We start from the raw sequence: 24,544 nt of genomic DNA on the forward strand, positions 1-24,544 counted from the left end.
CCACTTTAAGTGCTGCTTCTCTCTGTTCAGCCTGATTCATAGTTTTCCTTCCAATTCCTTCCAATGGCTACTTTCCAGTCAGTGGTATTGCATGGCCCTTCTCTGACCTGAAGTTAGTGCTACCACCTGGAGGCTCATGACCCCCCCCCCCCTTTATGTCTTTGTACATCATTGCATAAATCTCTGTGTATGTCACAGGTTACTTCAGCTAATCTAACTTTGTTGCTATATAGTCCACGTAAATGCCTGAGTGTATACTGGGAAAAGGCTTCTGATCTGTGGCCAACTTTTCTAGCCTACTGAATCTTGGTGACCTTTTTAAGTTTACTTTGTTTAAATTATCTTGTTCCTTATTAAGTGCAGGGGCAAATGTTTATAAATAACTCACAGTCTCATAAAGAGACCTCTGGCTTCATTATGTGTCACAGCATCCAAGGCGTAAGGAAGACCTTCAGGTAGATACGGATATCTCCCTAAAAGTGGGAAGAATAGTATGTTCAAAACTTTCCTGGGGAAGCTTAGAAGCAGTACTCTTTGGAGAAAGAATAAATGAGTCATAAGAAATTTTCTATTAACCTAGTATACCCAAATTATACAAATACTAAAAGTCCCCCAAGTATGCAACAGGCAGAGATCATAACCAAAAGTGGCACATCAGCTAACATGCGGCTCAGCTGTGCTGGGTCTTTGTCAAGCAGCTGTGCTGGCTTTATGCCTTTTGCTTTTCCCATCAAATAGAACCTCTGTAACATCCAGCAAGGTGGCTCAGCAGGTGGAGACACTTGTTGCACAAACCTGGAGATCTGCCTTCCATCCCCAGAGCCCACAGAAAAGTGAAAGGAGAGAGCTGACTGCATAAAGATGTTCTCTCACCTCCACCTATGCAGCGTGGCATACCTTCACACATCATACATACACAAAAGTGATTTTTAAAGATAAAATTACTCTATAGGTCAGTGACTTTTTGGAAATTAACAAGGACTGAGTCTGAAATACCTTGTAGATTAAAAAATGCATAGGTAGCCGGGCGGTGGTGGCGCACGCCTTTAATCCCAGCACTCGGGAGGCAGAGGCAGGCGGATTTCTGTGAGTTCGAGGCCAGCCTGGTCTAGAAGAGCTAGTTCCAGGACAGGCACCAAAAAGCTACAGAGAAACCCTGTCTCGAAAATCAATCAATCAATAAATAAATAAATGAATAAAAAATAAAAAATGCATAGGTTTGTAGCCTTTACATTCTTTATGTGAGAATATATTTTGACCTTTGGCTGTTGGGATTTATACCAGCCTCAATATTTACAAGGTCGGCTACGTTTTCACTGTCACAGCTTGTAACCTCCAGCCTAATCCTAATAAGACTCTCGGGGCCTTCAGCCTTTTAGAAATAAGTATGTCCTGGTGAAACATGATTAATAAAAACCCAGAGACAGAAATTGGGGTTCCAACTGAAGATCTGAAAAGCAGAGCAGCCAGCCACTGACTCTTACCTCTACTTCAGATTGAAATGGCGACCTGCCTCCAGGAATCTCAGAATGAGACTAAGCCTCAGAGGTGTTTCCTCCCATGTTATAATTCTCTCTAGGGCTGGGATTAAAGGCATGTACACCCAGTTTCTGTGGCAACTAGTGTGGCTACTGTGATTAAAGGTGTGTGTTAACACTGCCTTGTCTGTAAGGCTGACCAGTGGGGCTGTTTTACTCTCTGATCTTGAGGGAAGTTTTATTTCCTAAAATACAAATGAAATACCACTGCATCCTGGACAGTTACAGCTTTCAGGTCAGTGTTTTTATGCAGTTCTCGGTGTGCAAAGGAGGAGTTCTTTGTTTCTTTCTTATGCTTTTTCTTGGGCTCCTTTCCTTTTTGTTGTTTGTTTTGTCAATCCCAATATGTGTTTGATTTATCTTACTATAGTTTATAATATTAGTCCTTAGAAGCCTGTTTCTTTTCTAACGAGAGACAGAAAGGGAGAAGATCTGGATGAAATAGGAGGTAGAGAGAAACTGGGAGGAATAGAGGGAGGGAAAACTATAATCAGAATATAGTTTGTGAGAAAAAAAATCTATTTTCAATTAAAGAAAAAATAGAGAAAAAAAGAAAAAATAGATTAAAAATTAAATAGATTATATTTAATTTATATTTTAAGTATGTTCAACAAATTTTTATGTATATATGTATATTTAATATATTTTTGTCTTTGCCCTTGAATTTGTTTGCTCTTATAAATGACATCATTTTCAAGACTTTTTTTTTTAACTGATTACAGCAGATAGTCATATAAAGAAACAAGTATGTCCAGGTAGCCCCTGCCTAAAGGATTGTCGAGGTGGGATTTATGCTGAGTTTACTTTGGTGGAAGAGACAACTTGAAGGCACTTAGCACTGGCTTCCTCATGTCTCCTCAGGTATACCTTGAAAGGCTCTTGACGTATGCAGAGATTGACATCTGTCCAGCCAACTGGAAGCGCATTGTTCTAGGGGCAATCCTGCTGGCCTCTAAGGTGTGGGATGACCAGGCTGTGTGGAATGTAGATTACTGCCAGATCCTGAAAGACATCACAGTGGAGGACATGTAAGTGTGGCCATCACTCTTTCAGGGCTGAGTAGAGGCAGAGCATGCCTCTTGAATGGCCTGTGCAGTCTAACTGCTGGGTCCAGCCTTGGCTTGTATTCAGGTCCTGAGATAGGGAAGGGGTGTTGGATGAAGGAAAATTTCTGACCACCAAGTGAATTGCCCTCAGGTGACCCCACAAAGCTCAAACTGTCTTTATTTATACTTAAACAGACCTTTTCTTACATGGACAGCTTTATTATTGGCTTCTATTTTTGACTTTTAAGAAATACATCATAAACTTTATGAAAGCCCCCATTGTTCCCCTGTATGTTTCCCCAAATATACCTTTCTACCCCCTACAAAATCTTATTCTAGATATAGAGTTCAGTGTTTTTTGCAGGCTTAACCATGTAATGAGCCAGGCACTTCCATCAGCTGGCAGCTATTGTGGTTACAAAGTTAAAAAGTAATAGACATGGGCCACATGCCTTAAGGACAACAATATTCAAAACCGAGCAATTCTTCCTTATCTACAAGATATGCTTTTATACAGTTCCCTTTTTCACAAAAGGGTCTCATGTCTTGATCTCTCTGTAAAAGGCAGACTTTGCTAAGGCACTCTTTCCCATCTTACTATCCCATACTTCTTCCACCAACATAAACTCTGGTGTGTGGCAAAGATGGATCTCTCCATCCCATATTTTACATTGCATTTTCTCCCATTGGATCATACTAGATCCTATCATTAATTCTATATGCTTGATGCCCTGAGAACTTACTCTCAGTGGTTGGCACTGTGTGAATTCCTGAGGCTTTTTCCATAATCTGTGTATGCATGTCTTTCCAGAACTGTGAGACATGGCTAATGTTCCAAGTATTGTTTTCTCACATGTACCTAAGTATCTCTATTGAGTTAGAAAAGTTCCTAAGATTAGGAATTGTAGTTAGCAATTCCAGATAAGAAATTTGAGAAGCACTAGCTGCCTACTGAAACTTAGAGAAAAATATTCAAAAAAGAGCAGAATTTCCAGGGAAAATTACAGCTGTTGCAAGTGTGACTGACAAAGAAAACTATAAGCTGCCCAAAGAATTAACAATATAATGAGAGAGAAAAGAGCGTGCCAATTTTATGAATTTTGCAAATTCCTATCCTGATCCATGGATTTATTGGTCCTTGCCAAATGAGAATCCATTTCCATGGGTGCCTTGCCCAAGGAAACCTTTTAGACAGGTAGTCATATGCTGATCCAAGACTAGGCTACATGGCTCCTGACATAGAGTGAATAAATTTGGCTAAATGTTGTCAGGCTCCGCAGGTAACCTGCCTCTGGACATATAGTGAACTGTATTTCTTGTCATTGTGATCATGAATAGGTGCTGGAAATACTTTCCAGTTTTGTGAAAGTATTTACTGAAACTTTTAACAGGTAAATACTCCTTTGGGGGTTTGTATTTGGACTCCTGTGTCACTTCAGACCAGTAACAAAGCCCATGCTCCTGTGATCAACGAGCCTAACCCAAGAAACTCAGTAGCTAGAATAACATGTGTCCATTTGGCTTTAGAAAGCACATTCCAAGTTTTGGTATATTTGACAAGTTCAAATACTAAAAATCATCCATGTATTCCTGGGGCTTGATGTGCACCAGCATCATCCTTCCATTCTTTTTTTATTTTTGGTTTTTCAAGACAGGGTTTCTCTGTAGAAACCCTTTATGAGGCTGTCCTGGAACTTGCTTTTGCAGAGACCAGGCTGGCCTCGAACTCACAGAGATCTGCCTGCCTCTGCCTCCCGAGTGTTGGGATTAAAGGCGTGCGCCACCACAGCCTGGCTCATCCTTCCATTCTTTCTTCAAGCCCTGTGGAGGTGTCTCCATGTGGGAAGAGCTGTCCACCTGGCTCCAGGGCCATGTGAGGATTTCCTAGCTGACTATGAGAGTTATCAGTTGAGGACCTACACACAGAAGTCTCAGAAGCGCTCAGCTCTCCCAACCACCTGGAGTCAGTTGTAGTTGGTTATCACTTCTGGCATTCTTTGCCTGGCTTAGCTCTTTAGCTAAGCTCCCTGAGGAACTGTCTAACAGGAGGTTACCAGCTGTATCCCAATTGTGCGACATTCTTGAGCCCAATAAGCCTAGAGTGAGAATCTTTATGCAGCCTGTTGGAAAAGTCACCAGGCTATAGGCATATTGACATGCTGGCCTCAGATCTTTACCAGCCTCCCTCACTACTGCCTCCTGCTTCAGTGAAACCTTATTCTTTGATACCCATCAAAGCTCACAGACTCAGCTCTGCTTCTGCGTCTGTGAGCTCTTTCTGTGTCTGATGTTTTGTCACAGTAAGAGGAAGTTATTATTAGCTGATTTCACAGGAGAACAAAGTTCTTTACCATATTTCAGGGTGAGAGAATGAGAGAAGTTTCTAAAGCACTGTCATTCTGACCCACGGGAGACAAGTTCTTAATGCATGCAGTTCTAGCCCAGACTTCTTCTTAGGGATTACTTTTTCATTAGCTCCCTGATAACCTTCAACTCTTTATTGCATGCCAAGGAATGTGTCTGCTTGATGCTTCTTGTTTGTGAGCATGAGTAATGACTTGGGACTTTGTGAGGTAGGGGTGCCTGAGTTCTTTGTACAGTTATATCTATCCACTTAGAATAAAATAGCTACTGAACTGAGACTACCTTAAACATACAGTTATTACTTATAACCCAGATGCTTACAAAAAAGTGAGACAATATAAATGAACAAGGCATTGACTGACATGGCGCGGGGGGAGGGGGGTGCTGTGTATTAGTCTCTAGGCTATGAAGAAGGCCAGAATATTCATTTCTTAATTCATTCTCTCCCTGTCTAAAAATGATGAGAGAGTAAAAATTACATTTACTTTAAAATTCCAGGTATAATGAAGTTTAAAATAATCATGATATGAAAAGCTGCTTTGACTGTATGATGGCAGCATCAACAGTAATATTTCTGCAATTTACTGAATACATCCTAGAGACAAAGGAACAGCTTTTGTATGTTTGTATGTTATTGATGGCTCATGGTTACCCATAAGTGCTGGTATTATCTCCATCGAGATGAATTCAAGGTACCAAGAAATTAAGGATGCCCAAGTCCCTTGACTATTGAGTAGTAAGGTCAGAATTTTGATTTCTTCTCGTGGGAGCAGTTTCTTTCAACTATAATGTTTTTAAATGACTTTTCTTGAAATTCAAGTACTTTTCTACACACACACACACACACACACACACACACACAGAAAATTTGGCCAGTGTTCATTCAGCTGAAATTCGTTGTAAAGAATTGTTTGGGGGCTGGAGATAGAGCTCAAAAGGCCTGCCTCACACATCTAAGATTCTGGGTTGGGCCTCCACTAGTTACAAAAAAGAGATTATTTTGATGACAAAAGAATATCTTTTGGACCCTCAGTATCTTAAGCAGTATACTGCTTAAGATACTGAGGGTCCAAAAGATAATATATAATAATATATTATAATGAATATAAAGTATATTATAATGAGGTTGGAATTTTTTTCCTTGAAGGAAACTGCTTCTTTGTGATTTGAAAGCATTATGGTGCATGTAGTAACAGTACCCTTGCAGAAGTTCTATGTGTTCCATATCTTGTTAAAAGATAAGTAATTGTATTTTACACTGTTTTTTGTCCTTTTTTTTGAGCCCTGTTGCTGACCAAACTCACTCATTGATAGACAAGCCACAAGCTGACACTCATCAGGATATTAGCATTTGCTGGATGGCTTCATGGTGGTGACTGAGCAGGGGGGAAAAGCACATAGGAGCACTTGGTTCTAAAGTGTAGACTGTAATCAGGTTTGGTGACAGAATCTTGCAATCCCCAACATTTGGAGGTAGAGACAGGGAGATCCAGAGTTCATGGCCAGAGTGTCAGTAGTTCTCTTGAAGAAAGTGGAAGGGGACCTCATCCATGGCCTTCTTGCGTCCCCTCACCTGCCTCTGGAGACTCCAAGCCTCCATCAGGCCTGCTCCTTTCTCTCCTGACTATATAGCAATCTTTTTAGGCACTTTTGTGATGATCCCGCCATTTGTTCTGAAAACCAAATTTCCTGTTTTGAATAGGCTGTTAATCTATACTGTGTGTGTGTGTGTGTGTGTGTGTGTGTGTGTGTGTGTGTGTGTGTCACTCATCTTTAATCCTAGCACACAAGAGAAGTCCCAGACCAACCAAATACCAAGACTTACCTCAGAGATAGCAAGGGACAGGTTTCTCTCAACATAATATGTGATTAATACCATTTAAAGTTGTAAGTGTGAACTAGGGCCTGAGTCCCACCATTATGAGTCCGTGTTCTCAGAGTGAGGTTTTAGAGTGTCCCCTTTCCTCATTGAGCTCTATTTCTTTTTGAGTTTGCTCCATCATTAATCTTTTCCTTAAAATTCCCCGTAATAGAAAGCGTGCATACAGACTGGAACTGTAGTGCGAATATCTGGACTACAATAGTGTCACTTATAGCCGGGCGGGAGGCAGAGGCAGGCGGATCTCTGTGAGTTCGAGACCAGCCTGGTCTACAAGAGCTAGTTCCAGGACAGGCTCCAAAAGGCTCCAAAGCTATAGAGACACCCTATCACCAAAAGAAAAAGAAAAAGAAAGTGTCACTTACAAAAACCTCTTCATCTCATTAGCACTCAGTTGATAAGGACAGTATAAAGAGTCAGGTGTGGTGGCACACAGCTATAATCCCATCACTAAGAGATAGTGTAGGAGTATGAATTCCAAACCAGCCTGGACCCTGTCTAAAAAATAAAACAGAAAGTATGAATCTATAAAAGTTAGGAGATAAACTAATCTGGGAAACAGATCTATTAAAGATATTGGTATAGCTGATTTTTCTTTTACTTGTTCATATTTCATGGATGATTGTTACCTAGTGACATAAGTTATTCCTGTTCTCTTACCTTTTATAATAGTCAAAAGGCTATGACATTCTAGGGATTTTGGTATATTGGTATCACTGAATTATTTTGATGTTTTCTTTTTTTTTTCTTTTTTCTTTTTGGTTTTTCGAGACAGGGTTTCTCTGTGGTTTTGGAGCCTGTCCTGGAACTGGCTCTTGTAGACCAGGCTGGTCTCGAACTCACAGAGATCCGCCTGCCTCTGCCTCCTAAGTGCTGGGATTAAAGGCATGCGCCACCACCGCCTGGCCTATTTTGATGTTTTCTTAAGTTACATGCTAAAATTATAGTCATCTGTTAATACAAATTACTTAAAACCACTAGGTATTCCTTTATTTTCCTATTAACTGGTCACTGGAATTATTTGCTTTCTCAACATTAACATTACAGAGTTCCAACTCGGGATGAGGAACCTGCATAAGACTGGATGCATGCCCTGCTCCCCTCCCAAAACAGAATAGAGAAAGAGGCAAAAGCAATATTGTGCTCCTCCTCAGAGGCTGTTGCTGGCCAGTCACCGTTAGCAGACAAAAGTCATAGTTGCAGGGGAAGTCTGGCTTACTCAGCATGCTTGAAGTATTCTTTTTACTGCAGGTAAATGCACATCCCAGCATGAAGACTTGAACCCACACAGAGCTCTGTAACAGATTCTGGCTATTAGCAGCCAAATTAGATCTTCTCAGAGGTCATTCATTAAAGTTTTGACCCATAAAACTGAGGACATATTCATAATTGAAGATACGAGGTTTTAAGGAAGACATAAAGCTAAAATGGGGTCATCAGGATGGGTCCTAATTGTGACAAAAGTAAGCCACTGAGCAAGAAAATTCTCTTGCCTTGACTGCTGACAGTTTGCTATCCAAATGGGACAAGCAGGACACAAAAGAAAGAACTGCCAAATTTTGCCTAGACAAGGTAGAACAGCCCTTCAGTAAATCCTGCTTCACAGATAAGTCTTTCTGACATTCTAGATCTGTAAGGCCAAAGATGGATGCCCAAATGTTTTAGAGGAACCTTGGGTGAACTGTCCAGGAAACCAACTGTTTCTGTCATTTCTCATATTTTTTGGAAGTTGCTTGTTTGTACTTCCTTTCCACTCAGTTAATATTATTTCCTTCTTAGGTCTCTGATGGAGTTAAAGACTTTATAGTTACAGTTTTCCTTTTTACCAAATTCAGAAAAGAAATTCACTAAAGAAGTGTAAAGTATATAAGGTTAAGATACATCGAAAGATAGTTTTGGATGCTAATACAAGTTAGGATAGAAAGTGAATTAAATACAAGACTTTGGCCTCAACAAGTTAGGATAGATACTGGAATATTTTCTTTGAATTTGTCAAATGCAATTGGACTAGACATTCTTGAGGTATTTATTGTCTATATATATTGTACATAGCTATTGTACTTACTGTACATAGTTTTATATTAGTTATGGCCTTTTTTATTTTATACAAAAAAGGGAAAACATGGTAATATTGTGTTTGTGCTTATTATAACAAATAAGATCAGAGGCTAGGCAGTACTGGCACACACCTTTTATCCCTGCCCTTGGGAGGCAGAGGCAGATCTCTGTGAGTTCAAGACCACCCTGGGCTACATGAAATTGATCCAGTCTAAAAGAGAAACAAAGCCAGGTGGTGGTGGTTCACACCTTTTGATCCAAGTACTAAGGAGTCATACACTGTTAATCCCAACACTAGGGAGGTTGACTAGGTGGAGAGAGGAATATATAAGGTGGGACGAGACAGGAACTCAGGCATTCAGTCTGAGGATTCATAGGGACAGGATTGCCCTTTGATCTGAGGATTCAGTAGAACTAAGAACTAGTGACTGGCTGCTCTGCTTCTCTGATCTTTCAGCATTTACCCCTATATCTGACTCCAGGTTTTTATTGTTAAAGCTAATAAGCATTTGCGCTACACCTAATCAAATATGTCTGCTGTCCCTAGAAGAGGATATTAGGCCACAGACAGACAGACAGATGGTGCAGAAAAGGTAGCCATCTGTAGCCGAGGAGAAAGGCCTTAGGAGATACCTTGGTCTTGGCCTTCCATCCTCCAGAACCATGAGAAAACATTTGTTGCTTTGGATACCCAATCTTCCTGGTATTTTGTCCCAGTTACCTGAGTACACTATTGCAGATTTCAGTGTTGGAAAATGTGTTCTCATTTTCTTGAACAAATACCTGAAAATGGAGAAGTAGCTTTGGAACTCAGTTCCAAAGGCATGTTTTCAAAAAGAAAGCTAACCCCTGCTAGAGCTGGAAACAAAGTCTCCAAAGAAATCCCCTTTAACTCAACTAGCTGGACACTGATGCAAATTAAGCACTTTCACCTTCCTCCCAGGCCCATGGGTTACTATGGTTACCATGATGCTGTGTTTCCAGCTGCCAGAGGTAGGAAGCAGAAGTGCTCAAAAAGTGCACAGCACTGCCATGCTTTTCTCCAATTGTTAATCACCAACTTCTGGCTTAACTAGTTACACTTAAGAAAACTTACTAGAATTTTGTACTGGTTTAAAGTCCCATTCTTAATTAATCCTCCCAGTATCTGCCAGAAAGTGTTTTTTTTTATTTATTTATTTATTAAAGATTTCTGTCTCTTCCCCGCCACCGCCTCCCATTTTCCTCCCCCTCCCCCAATCAAGTCCCCCTCCCTCGTCAGCCCAAAGAGCAATCAGGGTTCCCTGCCCTGTGGGAAGTCCAAGGTCTACCAGAAAGTGTTATAGCCACACTACTTCTGAGACGTTAGTTGCCTCCTGTTCCTGTTTTTGTGATTCTGTGAAATTCATGCTTGTTAATTGTCTATATGGGTATATAAACTGGAAACCATGTGGGATAAAAAAGAACAGAGAGGAAGAGCATCAAAAGAGGAACAGCAAACAACAGCAAGACATGGAAAGGAAACCATCAAGAGAGCATTGGAGAGAGCATAGGAAGAATAAATGAAGCTTGATAAAAAGACTTATGTGAGATAATTTATTTAAACCCTCAGATGTCTTAGTAAGTTTTTGCCTACTATAGCCATCCTTCTTAGTCCTGAGAGTTTTAAACTCAGCCCCAAATAAACTTGAATATGTCTGTGTGCTGCTCAGGGTAAAGTCACATAGGGTTTACCTTCCTGCAGCTAACGGTCCTTGAATAATGTCCTCGGGGCTCATCTATTTTATGACCTGTCAGCATTCTCTTTTTAAGACTGAATACTTTTTCGTTTCATACACAGTGCCCCATTTTGTTTACCCACTCACCTGCCAGTAGTCACTTCCCGGTGCTTCCATGTTGTGTAAGTGTGAATCCTAGCTGTGAACACTAGAGATGCCTTCTTGGGACCCTTCAGTCGTGTATTCCCCAAGGGTTGGTGCTACTGAGCTCAGTGCTTTAGAAAGACTGGCAAGGTACCAGCTTATGAAGTAACTCTACTCCACTTCTGAGTCCTGCTTTCAGCTTAACTAAATGTAATCAGTGCAGTTCTGTTTCTGTGCTGTCTTAAACTAGTGTAGCAGTTTCTTTTAAAAGGAGCTTTTATTTATTGACCGGAATGTGTTTCTTATAAATGTTGACACCAGAACTGTAAAGCCTTTTTTTCTTTTGTACCATTATTAGTCTCCTGTTAACACAGTAAGCTTTCGGATCTTAAATTCATTCTGTAGACAGAAAAATCAAAACTGGAAATTTTTTTTTATTTTATGAGTCTTGTTTGAATTTGCTAGGCTGGCCACAGACTCATGATCCTCCTCTGTCAAGTTCCAGAATGCTGGGAATATAGAATGAAGAGATTGGCTTCTTTGAATAAGCTCTGTAGTGATGCCCATTCATCACTAGGGGGCAGTCTGTACCCATAAGCTGTTGCTTCACACTCAATGGGATTACTTTTATTAAATCTCACTTAAATAAAGCATAGTTGCTTGAAGTTTAAAAACAAAAATCCTAAAAACACTAAAGTCCTTAAAAGTATAAAATTCAGAACAGTTTGTTTATTTGGTACATGTGAGCTCTGTTCACAAGAACATACAAAAATAAACAAGATTGTTCTATTTTGTTTTCCAAATAAAAGACCTGAGACAGTGTCGCTTGGAACTCCGTCAACAGCTTCTTAACTTTACTTCCTTTCTTCCTTCCATCTATATGTACTTTGTGTGCTTGCTGGGATTTCAGTTCTTCTCTGCCCAATAGCTGTGGCTCAGATTTTAGCCTCTATCTCAGCTGCTGTGAAGTGTGAGTCTCTGATTGTCACAGCTTCTTACTGCATAATGAAATGGTTCTTAGTGCTGCACTGTTCAGGTCTGAAGAGTGATGTCCAGAGTGGACAGGATCCACCCAAATTCAGCTTCACAACTGGGGAATAGAGGCCAGACTTGGAGCAAGTGGGTTCCTTTGGTGCCAGTTCCCCATTCCCTGGCTGTCCCCTGCCACCAGAGCTCTACCCTCCCTACTTGCATCTGCTTTTTGCTTGTCTAGAAAATTGGCTGGCCTGAAAAGCAGGTGTCCTGGCTGAGACAAGTAGAAGCCAACTACACCAAACAGTTTTAGTGTGCTGTGACAAAAGTTGAGAATCAGGTGCTCCAGGGCATTGACCCCAATATACTGGGTACTTCCTTTCTGGAGAAAAAAACTAGGACCAGCTCCCACAATAGTAACAAGTATGCCTACTTTGAAAGGTAAATGAGATGTTCTCAATACTGACTTTTGAAAATTCACTCCGACTGTTCTTTTTATCAAAATAAAAGTGAGCTGCCTGGATGAACTGAGATATCTCTCTTCTCCCTGTGGAGACCGTCCAGCAGCCAGCTCCACATAGGACCTGTTAGAAAGTCCAGTCTACAGACCAGCCAAGCTGAAGTTGGAGTAGGGGTAGTCTGTCAGCTTCTTTAACATGTTCCCCCTCTCCCAGCTCAATTCCCAGGCTAATGGAATTTCTTTAAGGACTGGAGCTAGAATTGAACCCCTCCCCTAGTCGTTTCCCATAGGAAGCTCCTAAATACTGCACACACACGTTGAGGAGATATAGACCTCAGCTACAGAGGCCGCTTCTCTAGCTATCTTCGGAGACTTGGGCCTGTCCTTACCGTTCTTGATGAATTCATTACAGGTAAGGGAGGGATGAGCATTGTCTGTTTCATGACTTAGAGACACAAATCTCCCTAATGCAGTTCTTATTGATCATCTTTCTGGGCTCCAGCTCATGTAGATTTGCCTCTTAATGCATATTTAACAGTAGTATTTCATAGCTGGTGTTCAACCAAGCAGTTAATTAGATAAATTTTCTTTCTGGAGGACACAGTTTTCTGCAGTCTAGTCTTCAGTGGTTGGCAGTACTAGTAGGCGACTAAGTGCGGCTATTGCTGCTTCTGTTCTGCAGGAATGAGCTGGAGCGACAGTTCCTAGAACTCCTACAGTTCAACATCAATGTTCCTTCCAGCGTGTATGCCAAGTATTATTTTGATCTTCGTTCTCTGGCAGAAGCAAACAACCTGAGCTTTCCCCTGGAGCCCCTAAGCAGGGAGCGTGCCCACAAACTTGAGGTAAGTAGATTCACACTCTGCTGCAGTGCATTGTCCCATTACCACCTCTGTGTCCAACACTGTCTCTCAGAGTGTGGTATGAAATGAACAGGACCCTAGGTGGATAACTAAATACATATGTACTTCATTTTAACAGTCAGATGGCAGTTTTTACTTAATGTACACCAAGTGTATTTTAAAATCAAACATTTTTTAACATCCTTGTGTTTATGATTTTGCTTTGTTTTGTTTTTATGATTATAAGCCCACAAAATAAGTATTTCCCAGCGTGCTTTTTTCCTAAAGTGGGAAGAAGCTGCCAAGTGACCTTAGCAATTAAGAATCCAGAAAAGCTTTTATTATTTTTTTTAAAGGATTCTTTTGTGGTTGGAGTTGAGGCCTGCCTCACTGTTGAGTCTAGGTTGAAGGCTGTTGTTCTAACCTATGACTATTTATCACAGAAACTGTGTGTTTCCACCCATTCGTTACATCTGTGAAAGCAGAGAGAAGGAAGGTAGGAAAGACAAAGTGGTGAGAAGGAACTCTAGTGAGATTCCCCTTCTTCATTTTGTGCCAACCCTGAGCTCATCCCTCTGGACTTCAGCCCCTAGGCAATATAATCTCATCCATAGAGCCTGTTATAGTTTGGTTTCTTTGCTATGATAAAACACTGACCAATACCATCTTGAGTAGGATAGAATTATACTTCTACATCATTGAAAGGGAAGACAAGGTAAGAACCAAAACAGAGGCCCTGAGAGGAATGCCACATAATGGTTTGCTCTCGTGGTTTGCTCAGCATGCTTTATTATACAACTCAGGGCCACCTGCCCAGGAGGGCCAGTCGGATAGAGGCATTTTCTCAGTTAAGGTTTTGTCTTCCCTAATGACTCTAGCTTATGTCAAGTTGACAAAAAAAATAACCAGCACAAAACCTTAAACCACAGGGGAAGATGGGAGAGCCCTTTTCAGACTCATTGAGGCCTGTGGTGTTACCTGCTGCTTGTCCCCCTCTTCAGGGTGGCGCTCTGACAGGGCCAATAGTAGGATACAATCAAGCCAGAGATGGAAAGGGATTTGTTATTGTTGTTTGGTTTTGGTTTCTGTAGAAGTTTCATTTAGTGTGAATTTCCTCCACATTTCTTCTGTTGAACACTATTCTGGTTTCCTAGCTGTGGCTGTATAAAACGTCCTGACAACAGCATGGGAAAGAAAGGATTCATGCTTAAAATTACCATCTTATAGTCTGTTATTTCAAAGAAAGTGAAAGCAGCTAGTAAAGCAGGGGAAGAAGCTGGGCGCCTAGCACTGGATTAAAACAGAACTGCAAGTGTGGATGTCTGTGAGTTTGAGGCCAGCCTGGTCTAGAGAGCAAGTTCCAGAGCAGGCACCAAATCTACACAGAGAAACCCTATCTCAACAAACAAACAAAAAACAAAAAACCAACAGAACTGCAGGGAGATACTGATGTGGCTCTTGACCATGCTGGTTGTGCAGTGCACCTTTACAGGCTGAGTATTGTCTTTTAAAAAAAATTATTCTCGCTGGGCAGTGGTGGTACACGCCTTTAATCCCACCAATCGGGAGACAGACGCAGGCGAATCTCTGTGAGTTCAAGGCCAGCCTGACCTACAGATGTAGTTCTAGTTCTAGAAGCCCTGCCTCAAAAAAACAAGAAAAAAATTACTCTCAGATGGGCTCAGAGTGTTATCTTCTCTGTCTACATGTCAGAGAAAGCTGTTATTACCATATACAGAGAAAGCTGTTATTACCATATACAGAGAGGTTAAGAGGAAATATTGCTATCTGTTGCTATTACGAATTCAGAGATACTTGCTAATCTTAGGAAGTTTACATAAAAGAACTTGATCCAAGAATTCTGATGCCCCTGAACAATCAGACTTGTGTTTTTATTATGTTCACCCATATTGTGTGCACCATGTGAGGGGTAAGGCCTCTCAGCCTGGTAGTCTTCTGCTCTCCACTTGACCATGACTTGCACATGGATGCCTGTCTCTTTTCTCTCCTCCAGGCCTTCTTCTCTGCTGCTGTTGAAGTTGTTTTTCTAAAATGCTGTTTTGAATTTTAACATATTCTCTTAAAAAGTACCGGCAGATTTATGCTGGCTGCAGACTACAAAGTCTTTCCATCCTGGCCCTGTGTGACCCCTCCATCCCTCAGAGTCCATGAGTCTGGCTCACCAACACCCACCATATCAGTTGGCTCCTGGGAAAAACCCTGAACCCTAGGTTTTTCTGCTGCCATCGTTCTTATGGTTGTCCTCATTGTAGTTGTCCCTCACAGTAGAATTGGGCATTCCCTCCCTTCTGCTTCCAAGATCATGAGGACACACACACACCACCACCACCACCCAGTTTTCAAACAGAGTTGGAGTTGTGCCGGGGAGCAAGGCCTATTGAGCCAGCGAAGGCAGACAGCCTTGCAGAGCCCCTGACTAAGGGGTCCCTGTGGGTGCTGGTGTATGTCCTGACCTGCACTGTCTTTCTTTCTCTCAGGCCATCTCTCGTCTCTGTGAGGACAAGTACAAGGACCTGAGAAAACCCACCAGGAAGCGGTCAGCAAGTGCTGACAACCTGATTCTGCCACGGTGGTCCCCTGCCATCATCTCCTAACTGGGGCACCCTTCTGAGGTTATGCCATCCCTTGGTTTCTCCTCCTGTTTGAGAAAAGATGAACTTGGGGTGGTTTGTTCTGTTTTTTTCCCCCTTCTGTTTGAACACAGCCCCGTCAAGGCTGCCTTCACGCCTGCCTCCACACTGCATTCTGCACACTAAGAGGCTTTAGGGGATGTGAAATCAGTGTTCTGGCACCCGGTATCGAGCTTTCCCGGCCGTCATGAACAGCACTTCTTTCATGGAGGAAAAAGACTCTAATCCTGGAGAGGAAATGAAGGAAAGGGAAGTTGTATTGAGGCAGAGAGTACTTGGTAGCTTGACTGTTTCTGGGTCCCTGTCTGGTCATAAATACCAGATGGAGCCAGAGGTAGGTAGCAGAGTTGAGTGCACATCCGAGTCAGGAGTGCCATACTGTGCCCTTGGAATCGGTATGCTCTGTAAGACTTCCTGCGCTCCTTCTTGCTGCTTTCTTGGGATTGGGGTGGGGAGTTGTTTGTTCATTTTTATTCTGGTTTGGTTTTGATCCCACAGAGCAGAGAATATAGTTTGTACCCACCATGGCACAGACATCCAAATAAATAGTACTGATTTGTTTATCTCTGCATCATCTTCTCGAGCTGTCTTCCTCACAAGTGAGATGTGCTTATTGTGTTTCTACACACTTGTTAATATGATTCCCCTCCAACAATAGCCGGATTAACTTAACTGTAGTGCTGAACCAAAAGTCTCCCTCTCCTGCCTCAGTCCAGGAACGTTCTATCTAGATTACATGGGTGCTTGTGCCTTCCAGTTTTCTTGCAGTTGGTTGTTCTTGGTTTTGTTTTTGTCACCCCTCTCCTTCCCCAGTTCTCTTTCTCTGCTAACATGAAGGTGTAATTACAAAACTCAGTCAGACTTTGTGGCTGAAGGCAGTGGTCCTCAGCATAGGCGTCCTGGAGAGAGAAGCATCCGGGGAGCCAGGTTTGCCTGACCTCATTGTGAGGAGCCATGTCCATGTGCTCCCTGCCTGGTCATTCTTCTACTTCCATGTCCATTGTTGCAAGCAATATTCTTCTTGACTTTTATATGTTTACTTTAAATCAAATTCAGTCTATTTGTATACGGTTTTTTTAAAAATCTAAAATTAAAAAAAAAGTGTGGGGGAGGGAGTGGGTGGGTGGGTATTCCAGCGGGAAGATCACTAAAGGGAAAAATGTTACTATTTCCTGAGGTATTTTTCACAGAATGGTTGAATAAAAAAAAAACTCAACTTGCATTTTCATTGTGGGTGCTTGGAGAAGCTACACAAACTGTGAAGGCTCATGCTTCCTTTATTATAACCAACGTTTGTATTTTCTGACTGTTTCTGATTTGCTTTGGGGCTAGATCAGACTCTTCTGTTGAGTAAAATAAAGGGGTTAAAGGTACCCTGTCAATGAGAAAATCTGACCTGAGGTCCAAGAATCCAAGTCACTCACACATAAGTGCTTTGCTTCTGCGCCTTGTAGGTTACAGTGACCAAGGTTTGTAAGTTTTTCATTGTTTGAGACACTTGGGATAAATGCTAGCATTCGGCTTGTTACATCCTCCTCTGTGTGAGCTGGGAAGAGTTTAGAATTGTCTGTTAATTTGTGTTGAATACTCAGAAATCATATGCCTGACCCCAACAGGTCCCTCTCCATGGAACACACTTTGGAAATGAAAAGAACAAAATGTCAGAATCCCAAGAGCATGGAGCCAGAAATGTTACAGTCAGGGTTCAGTGGAGTGTGTTTGCAGTCATGTTCCTAGTCAGAAGTGTGAGCAGTTCTAGCCTACATGTCCAAAACAGGAAGTGAAAAATTAACTACCCTCCTATCGCACCTTTGATGATTTGCTCTAAGTGGGAAACAAAATCAGCTTCTCTCTTCAAGAACCTTAAACAGAGGCTAAAATGTAGGAAAGTGTCATTTCGTATTCTCTCTTCTCTAGAACTCTAAAAGGGACCTATTTTTCTTAGCCAAATATGAATACCTCTTAGATGAGTTCCTTCCTCTCGTGTAAAATACCTTATTTTACCAGCCCGTTTCAGAAAAGAACTGCTGACTTGATTGCAGAAATCTTATTTTTATTCCTTTTATTTGAATGGGAGATTTGGAAATTGACTTCTGTAAATATTTCAATGCACCTGATACTATTTTGTGGAGTTTATTAAACTACTTTAAAAGATTGTACAGTCTATTTATTGTATGTGTGTACACACAGTCTGATACCTGACATCAACAGTGACTCCTTAAAGCCTGGCTCAGTTTTATTCAGACTGATGGCTATTGTGTTTAAGCCTTGTGCACTGGACTCTACCTCTGAATAGGAAACTTCCCTACACATCAGTGAGTGTTAATTTGTATTAATTGATTGTGTTTCTTGCGCTAAGGATTTCATTCAGTTGTACCTTTTAGCCTGAATCACTAGGCATGTAGGTAGAGACCCATTTCATTTTCCTATACAATGTTGAAGACTTTATTTTCTGTTCTCTGGATTGTTCTAAGCTTGCCAAAAGAAAAAGGAGAAAAAACAAAAAATGTAACAGTATGTGTTATTAAATCATAGTGGCTGTAACTTGTTTGCAAAGTAGTTTGGTGTCCAGCAGGTAACAGTGGATGCTGTTCAGGAGTGCTCTCAATGCAGCCTTTAGAGGAGAGCTCGTCACTGAAGGACAAAGAAGGCCACACAGTTTGTTGACTTTTAAATTTGATCTAAACAGCAAATATAATTTGTTGGAGAATAATAAACAACACATCTTGGTAAATTATGTTTTACACTTTCAACTGGGAGAGGAAAGTAGTTGAGTTTAAATGAAGTTTAAAAAGTACTGAGAATCTGAAGGCCCTAGAGGTGCTCTCATGCCTTAATGCTCAGGTGAGACCAGCTAAAGCCTCACACCTCCAGCTGTTGGGGCTAGCTCTTCTGTGTTCCTTCTCCATGGTCTCTGCCTGGGACATCTCCATCTTGGGGTTTCCTTTGGTTCAGGGGATTTTTGCTGCTTAACTGAGCTTCAAGGAAGAATTTAGTGAGTCATGATTTTGCATATTCCTGATACTTTAGGGACTGCAACCTGGGGCCATATTTTAAGTTTTGAGTATATATATATATATATATTCCTAGTTATTTATAAGTATTTAATAAGTTAAATAAATATATATGTACATAGAACAAATAGTGTCTGCCTTCCTGCTGTATTTTTTTTTTTAGTTATGTTGAGATAAAATTGGACAGGTTTTCCAGGGTGGTAGCACTGGCCTGTAAACCCAGTGGACATGGCTGAGACAAGAGGATCTTAATTTTGAGGCTGGCCCAGGCTATCTAGTAAGGTTTTATGGGTGGTGAATAAACTAGTTCTAAGCAGTATGAGAATGTGTGTGAGCCTTAGATGATTGAAAGACTATGAGACCAGACCCACTTGGGACTTGAAGCAGGTAGGACCAAGGTAGAACACATGCTGTCATTAAATAATGTCTCTGTCTTACAAAGCGCTGAGGCTGGGTAGTTCTTAAAAATATGGATGATCTTCTGAAAAGCCAGTCACAGCCAGTGCCTATACTTGTTAACAGAAGAACCAGGAAACAAAGCCTTCAGCAGTGTTGGGGAAAGTGCTTACTTAGGGCTTGAACCCTCCATTTCATGAACAAAGAAAACTCCAGGCCCCCATGGAAATAACAACTCACTGAATGCAGAGCACCGAGCAGCACCTGAATAGCCTTCCCAGGAGCAAACTGCATTAGAAATGAGGTTGTCAGTGGAGCGTGTGCTCAGTGCTGGTGACTTGGCCAAGCCATACTCCTATGCTGCTTGTTAGAGCTTCTTACTGAGTATGTACACGGTAAGGTCATCAGTCTTCTGGTGCCACTTTGACTAGAAATTTCTTCAGAAACCATACAAAATGATTACTTTTATTGACTGTATAAGAGTCACTGGAAGCCGCTTTTGTGTGTGCACTGCTGCAGGGTGAGCTATGTCCAAGCCAAGATTACAAAAAACGGCATAGAGAGTTCTATAAGAATCTATTTATAGTAAAAAATGCCCTCCAACATGTTGTCTGACTGGATGACATTTGGGTTTTACAGGTCCCAGTAAACTATCTTGTATCCTTTTGTGCTTTGTTTGGGGGTAGGGGACTTTATTCCTTTTGAGTACTTTTGTTTATATAAATAAATTATTTCAAATGTGTAATCAAAGAATGTCATCTCAAAATAAATGGAGTTTTGACAAAATTGTTAACCATGACTTGAGCTTATATGTAATATTTTGTTGGTGTTGGTGTTAATCTGTGTTGTAATAGAACCTAGAGTTCCATTCAAAGTCTGAACTTGGACAAACTACCTTCACTTCTGTTCTCAGAGACTCTTGCTAATACATGAAAACACATCCTAAGTGCTTCTTGTGGAATACACCTCTGAATTCTGGTAGGAAAGGGGCGCATAATGTAAAACGAAGCATAAGCCCACCTGAGTTCCCCTGGGGATGCGAGGGTGGTCATTGATAGATGCAGTTCTCACATAAAGGCCACGTTTTTTCCAAAGTCAGTTATGTTCTGTCCTTTCCCAGCTCCTTTGCTGTAGCTGTTGTTGACTTTGTCCTCTAGTAGAGTTCCACTTAATTTAGCCATCGTATTCTTGTCTGGGTTTATAGATAACCGAGAAATATCAGAAAAATGACACGGATATCTGACTTCACCACCACGACCGTGCCAAGTGGAGCTGTTCTAGGAAGAGTGTTGCTTCCCAGGGTTGCAAGCCTGACCTTGTCCTGGAAGTCTAACCTTGAAAAAGGGACTGTGGCTCCTTGTGGCATGTCCTACCTGTCCAGAGATGAATAGACAACCATTTCCAAGCTTCCCACATCTGCACTAAGCACCAGCTACTGAAGTCTGTGTAAAAGTTATTACATTTAGTGGGTACCTGAAAGTTAGGGTAGACTGTAGGGGAAAGACCAATGTTTTTTTTTTTGGAAGGAAAACATTGTGAAGTATTAACTAGTGTGGGGTACCATGTCTGAGGTCTCAGTGGCCACATACATCAGTGGATATTTGACCTGGATACCATATGGGACATCTTGGTGACCTCATACATCAGTGGGTATATGACCTGACAAATGACAAGGATTCCAAATTTCTCTGTCTTTATTCTGGATAATCCCAAAATTGTTCACACTTCTGAGATTTCTGTTTGGGGGAAGGGGAGAGCAGGGATAGGGCAGTAGAAAAGCAGCAGTGTGTCACACACTTGCCAGTCTTGCCCAGTCACTTGCAGTATTCTAGAATATTACCCAGAAAATATGTATTTGTTTAATAAGTCTATTTTAATGTAAACTTTAGATGATATACGTATTATATTCAGAAGCTTTATATTGACCATTTATGGTGCTCGATACTGCTGGTGTTGGGCTCATTGCAGGACATAAAGACAAGGGCTTTGCAGGAGGGCGCCTCAACAAACAGCTACAACTGTATACTTTGAATTGTGGTGTATGGAAATTGGAATGGAAGTGACTTTCTGAGTTGAGATATATGCAAGAGATGTGGGAAAGAGGGTTACTATGGAGAGCTACTGAAATTTCACTATATGGTACTGGACTTCGTTGCCAAGTGTGGCTGTGGTGCTCAGAGAGTAACTGATAAGAAGCACAGCTTCTGCCTTTGTACACAAAAGCCAACAGGAAGAAGAGCTCTGCCTTCCTCACGCATGAAACATTGGCAACAAACTATTAGCCAATTCTTGAAATAATTTGTTGGTACAACTTTTGGGAGGAATTAGCCCTTCCTATGTCTATCATGTTGCTGCAGGTTGTGACTGAAGATACTGGGCCTTGCCTTCAGAACTGCAATATTTGAGTGCTGGATCAATAGTTCAAATGTAGCAATGATGGAAAGTGGATCCACTTTCTCCCTGTAGGCATGAGAATATCTGAACCTGTCTTAGTAACAGATGCACATGAGCCACTCCTGGACATTATTTCTTCCTACAAATGATCTTTTTCTGCCATCTGTTGTTGGGTATCATATACAGCCATGATTTGAGAACCCTAAAACGAATCTGGTTACCACCAAGAAAATCTAAGAGAAAACTAGAAAGATATTAGTACACTTTTAGTAAGGTGGCAGTTAAAGATTCCAGTACAAAACTTGAGAACTTTTTAATTCACTGGCAATAGCCAATGCCTAGGTATGATGGAGAAAAGATGCCATTCAAAATTATAGCATAATCTGAGAAGTGTGGAAGTGATTACAGTGTGTCCAGCACAATAAACTTTTGAGTTACTGAGCTCTCAGGAGGCTGCTGCTATTGGAATGGACGAGGATGCTTGGGTTCAGGCAGGTTGAAACTTGCTCAGTTAGTGGTATGGTAAAGCCTAGAAGACCGGCCACAGCTTTGAGGTCCCTCTTTTATATGTCACTGGTGAGAAGAAAAACTCAAAAAACATGAACAGTATCCACTCAGCTTTTACGCCAAACCAAACCTTATAAATCTAACCTATTTTAGAAATGAGATCTTTGTGGATATATTGCAAATGAAGTCATACCTAATCAAGACTAGCCCTAAATCTACCATCCAGTCCCTTTAAGAAAGGTGGGAATAAAGAGTAAGAACTTTGAATAGACAAATCAAGGAACTGTGCCATCAGAAACTACCAGGAGATGGGCAGGCCTTTTTCCTACAGCTTTTATACCTTGTGCTGATACCTTGACATGATACATCACCTTAAAGCAGGACGAAGGTATATTGGGAGCTATCCAGTGTGAATAAGCTTGTTATTGCAGCCCTTGGAAGCTAGCATGTATACAGTTCCTAAATGAGGAAAATGGGTGTCATCAAAAAGACCTGAAGATAAGAGACACTATCATGCTGCCAACTGGGAAGGTGTGGTGGCATAAAAATGACCGCCAACTTCCCTTTGTTGTACTCAGTACACCAAGCTGTGGTTTAGGCTCTGTCTTGGAGCTGTTAACTCCTGGCATGTTCACACACCTCACAGGTTTTCTCATTGTCATTCACACATCTTTTAATGCCACTTAGTGACACTGTAGAAGGAGGCTGTTTCCCCTTCATGACTCCTTCACTTCTTATGCAGCTCTCATCCCCAGCTACTGTTTCTCTTACCCATTTGTGTATGATCTTCTGGTCACTGGGATGCATCTACTGCATTCCCTGCTGTACAGGGCTCAAACCTGTACCTCTTTGGTGAGCAAAAAGTGTATATTGTGCTGCACAGTTCAGAGAGCTAGAGAAGTGGAGCCATGGCCAAAGTAGGTGAGCAAAGCAGACAGAGGCATCACAGAAGATATCCAGATACGCAGCAGGTGGAGATGGAGACACACACACACACACACACACAAATAAGATCAAGGAAATTAAGTCACTATAATGATATGAGATGCCACTTCACAAACCTGTTAAGTTCCAGAAGATATGTGTTGGTGAAGATGTAGAGAAAAGAGAACCACTGCATTGTTGGAATATAAATTGATAAAGCCACTGTGGAAAAACTGAGCAGGTTCCTCAGAACACAATAGACTATATAACTCAGTAGTTCCTTGTTGACATACAAGAGAGTTCCACAATAGCCCAGAATGGAGTATATAACAAAAGTTTATTTATTTGGGGGTAAACTCAAAGAGTAGCCATCCTCAGTCCTCTGTGTGCACTGGAAACTGGAACCATTAGTGCTTTGCATCTGCATTGATAGAACATGGGAATCTGTTCCACACAGCGCTGTAGGGACCAAGCAGTAGTCAGCACTAGGGCAGAACTCTGAACCATTTCTGTTTGACCAGACTTGGTTTACAACTTTCAAATTTATTTACTCCATTATAATTTTCAGAAAATTGTTGTAGGTGTAGTAATCTTGATTGGCCAGCAGGTATTGCAGTTGCAGCAGTAAGGCAGGCCCTAGATCAGTACTTGAGTCACCTGAGACTTAGAATTACTAACAAATTTAGTTAATTACTTAAGAGCTTCATGCCCACACATGGAGGAGGTTTGAGTTTGGCAGAATATCAAGGAACCCAGAGCTTTTAGGCTGTTGTAAGCCACAAGGTTACTGGACAGAGCTCAGGCCTGGAATTCACAGATCTGAATTCATGGAACACAAGCCTGTGTTCCAGGTGCAGGGCTAGAGCCCCTGTTCCTAGAATCAGAGCTTGACCTGCTCAGAGCAGGCCCAGCAGAAGCCAGAGAAGCCACGGAGGAGTTGTGGTAGAGATCCACAGGTGGCAGACTTAGTAGGTGGGACCAAGTCAAGCTATGTCGGTGTGGGCCATGGGAGGCAGTAACTCAGCTGTTAGTAGGCAGGAATAAGCCACATGGGCATGGAGTGGTGAGAAATTGCCATGTCGGTGGGTCAGCTGAGCCAAACCTTATACAGCTGCCCAGAGGAGTAATTCAACTGCATGAGGTTGGAAGAGTCTGCGAGTGGAAACTGGGAACTGTAAGTGGGAACTGGGACTAAATCCAGTAGCCAAGAGGCCCTCACATGCTTTTTATCTGCACTGAGACTACACAAGACCATGCCCAAAGTGGGCTGGTATCTTAAAGGCTGTTGGCTGAAGGAGTTACCACAGTAATTCCTTTTGGGGGTGTATAGCTGAAGAGATAGAAAACTGCATGGTCTAAGAGAGCCTTGGACTCCTAGGTTCTCTCTAACACTGTCTATAAGAGCTAGTATGTATATCTACATGTCTCCATTGGATGAATACCTAAGGCATGCACTGCGCACACTCAGAACTGGGTATCATTCTTTCAGTTCTCATCTGTGACTGAATCTGCTGGTGGAAACCTCTATGGGTCTGGACAGTCTACTGCATAGGGCATACTCCTTGGTGTGCAGGCATGAGTCGTAGGGACTCTGGAAAGTCAGACTCAGAAGTGGTGACTGCAAGAAGAGGATGATGATGGGGAGGGGAGATGTTGAG

At 41.6% G+C, this 24,544-nt stretch overlaps 1 protein-coding gene across 1 annotated transcript in view; it reads left to right on the forward strand.

The window, feature by feature from the left end:
* The window catches only part of Ccny (cyclin Y), an 83,407-nt gene extending 65,601 nt beyond the window's left edge, over nt 1-17,806 (forward strand). The window contains exons 8-10 of the mRNA XM_075977746.1: nt 2,400-2,566; nt 12,841-13,003; nt 15,499-17,806. Of these exons, the coding sequence (XP_075833861.1) occupies nt 2,400-2,566; nt 12,841-13,003; nt 15,499-15,615 (447 nt within the window). The 3' untranslated portion in view covers nt 15,616-17,806. The remainder of the gene's footprint in view (nt 1-2,399; nt 2,567-12,840; nt 13,004-15,498) is intronic.
* Nucleotides 17,807-24,544: the final 6,738 nt, after the last annotated feature.

Source organism: Microtus pennsylvanicus, chromosome 6 (assembly GCF_037038515.1).
Source record: "Microtus pennsylvanicus isolate mMicPen1 chromosome 6, mMicPen1.hap1, whole genome shotgun sequence".
Lineage (NCBI taxonomy): Eukaryota > Metazoa > Chordata > Mammalia > Rodentia > Cricetidae > Microtus > Microtus pennsylvanicus.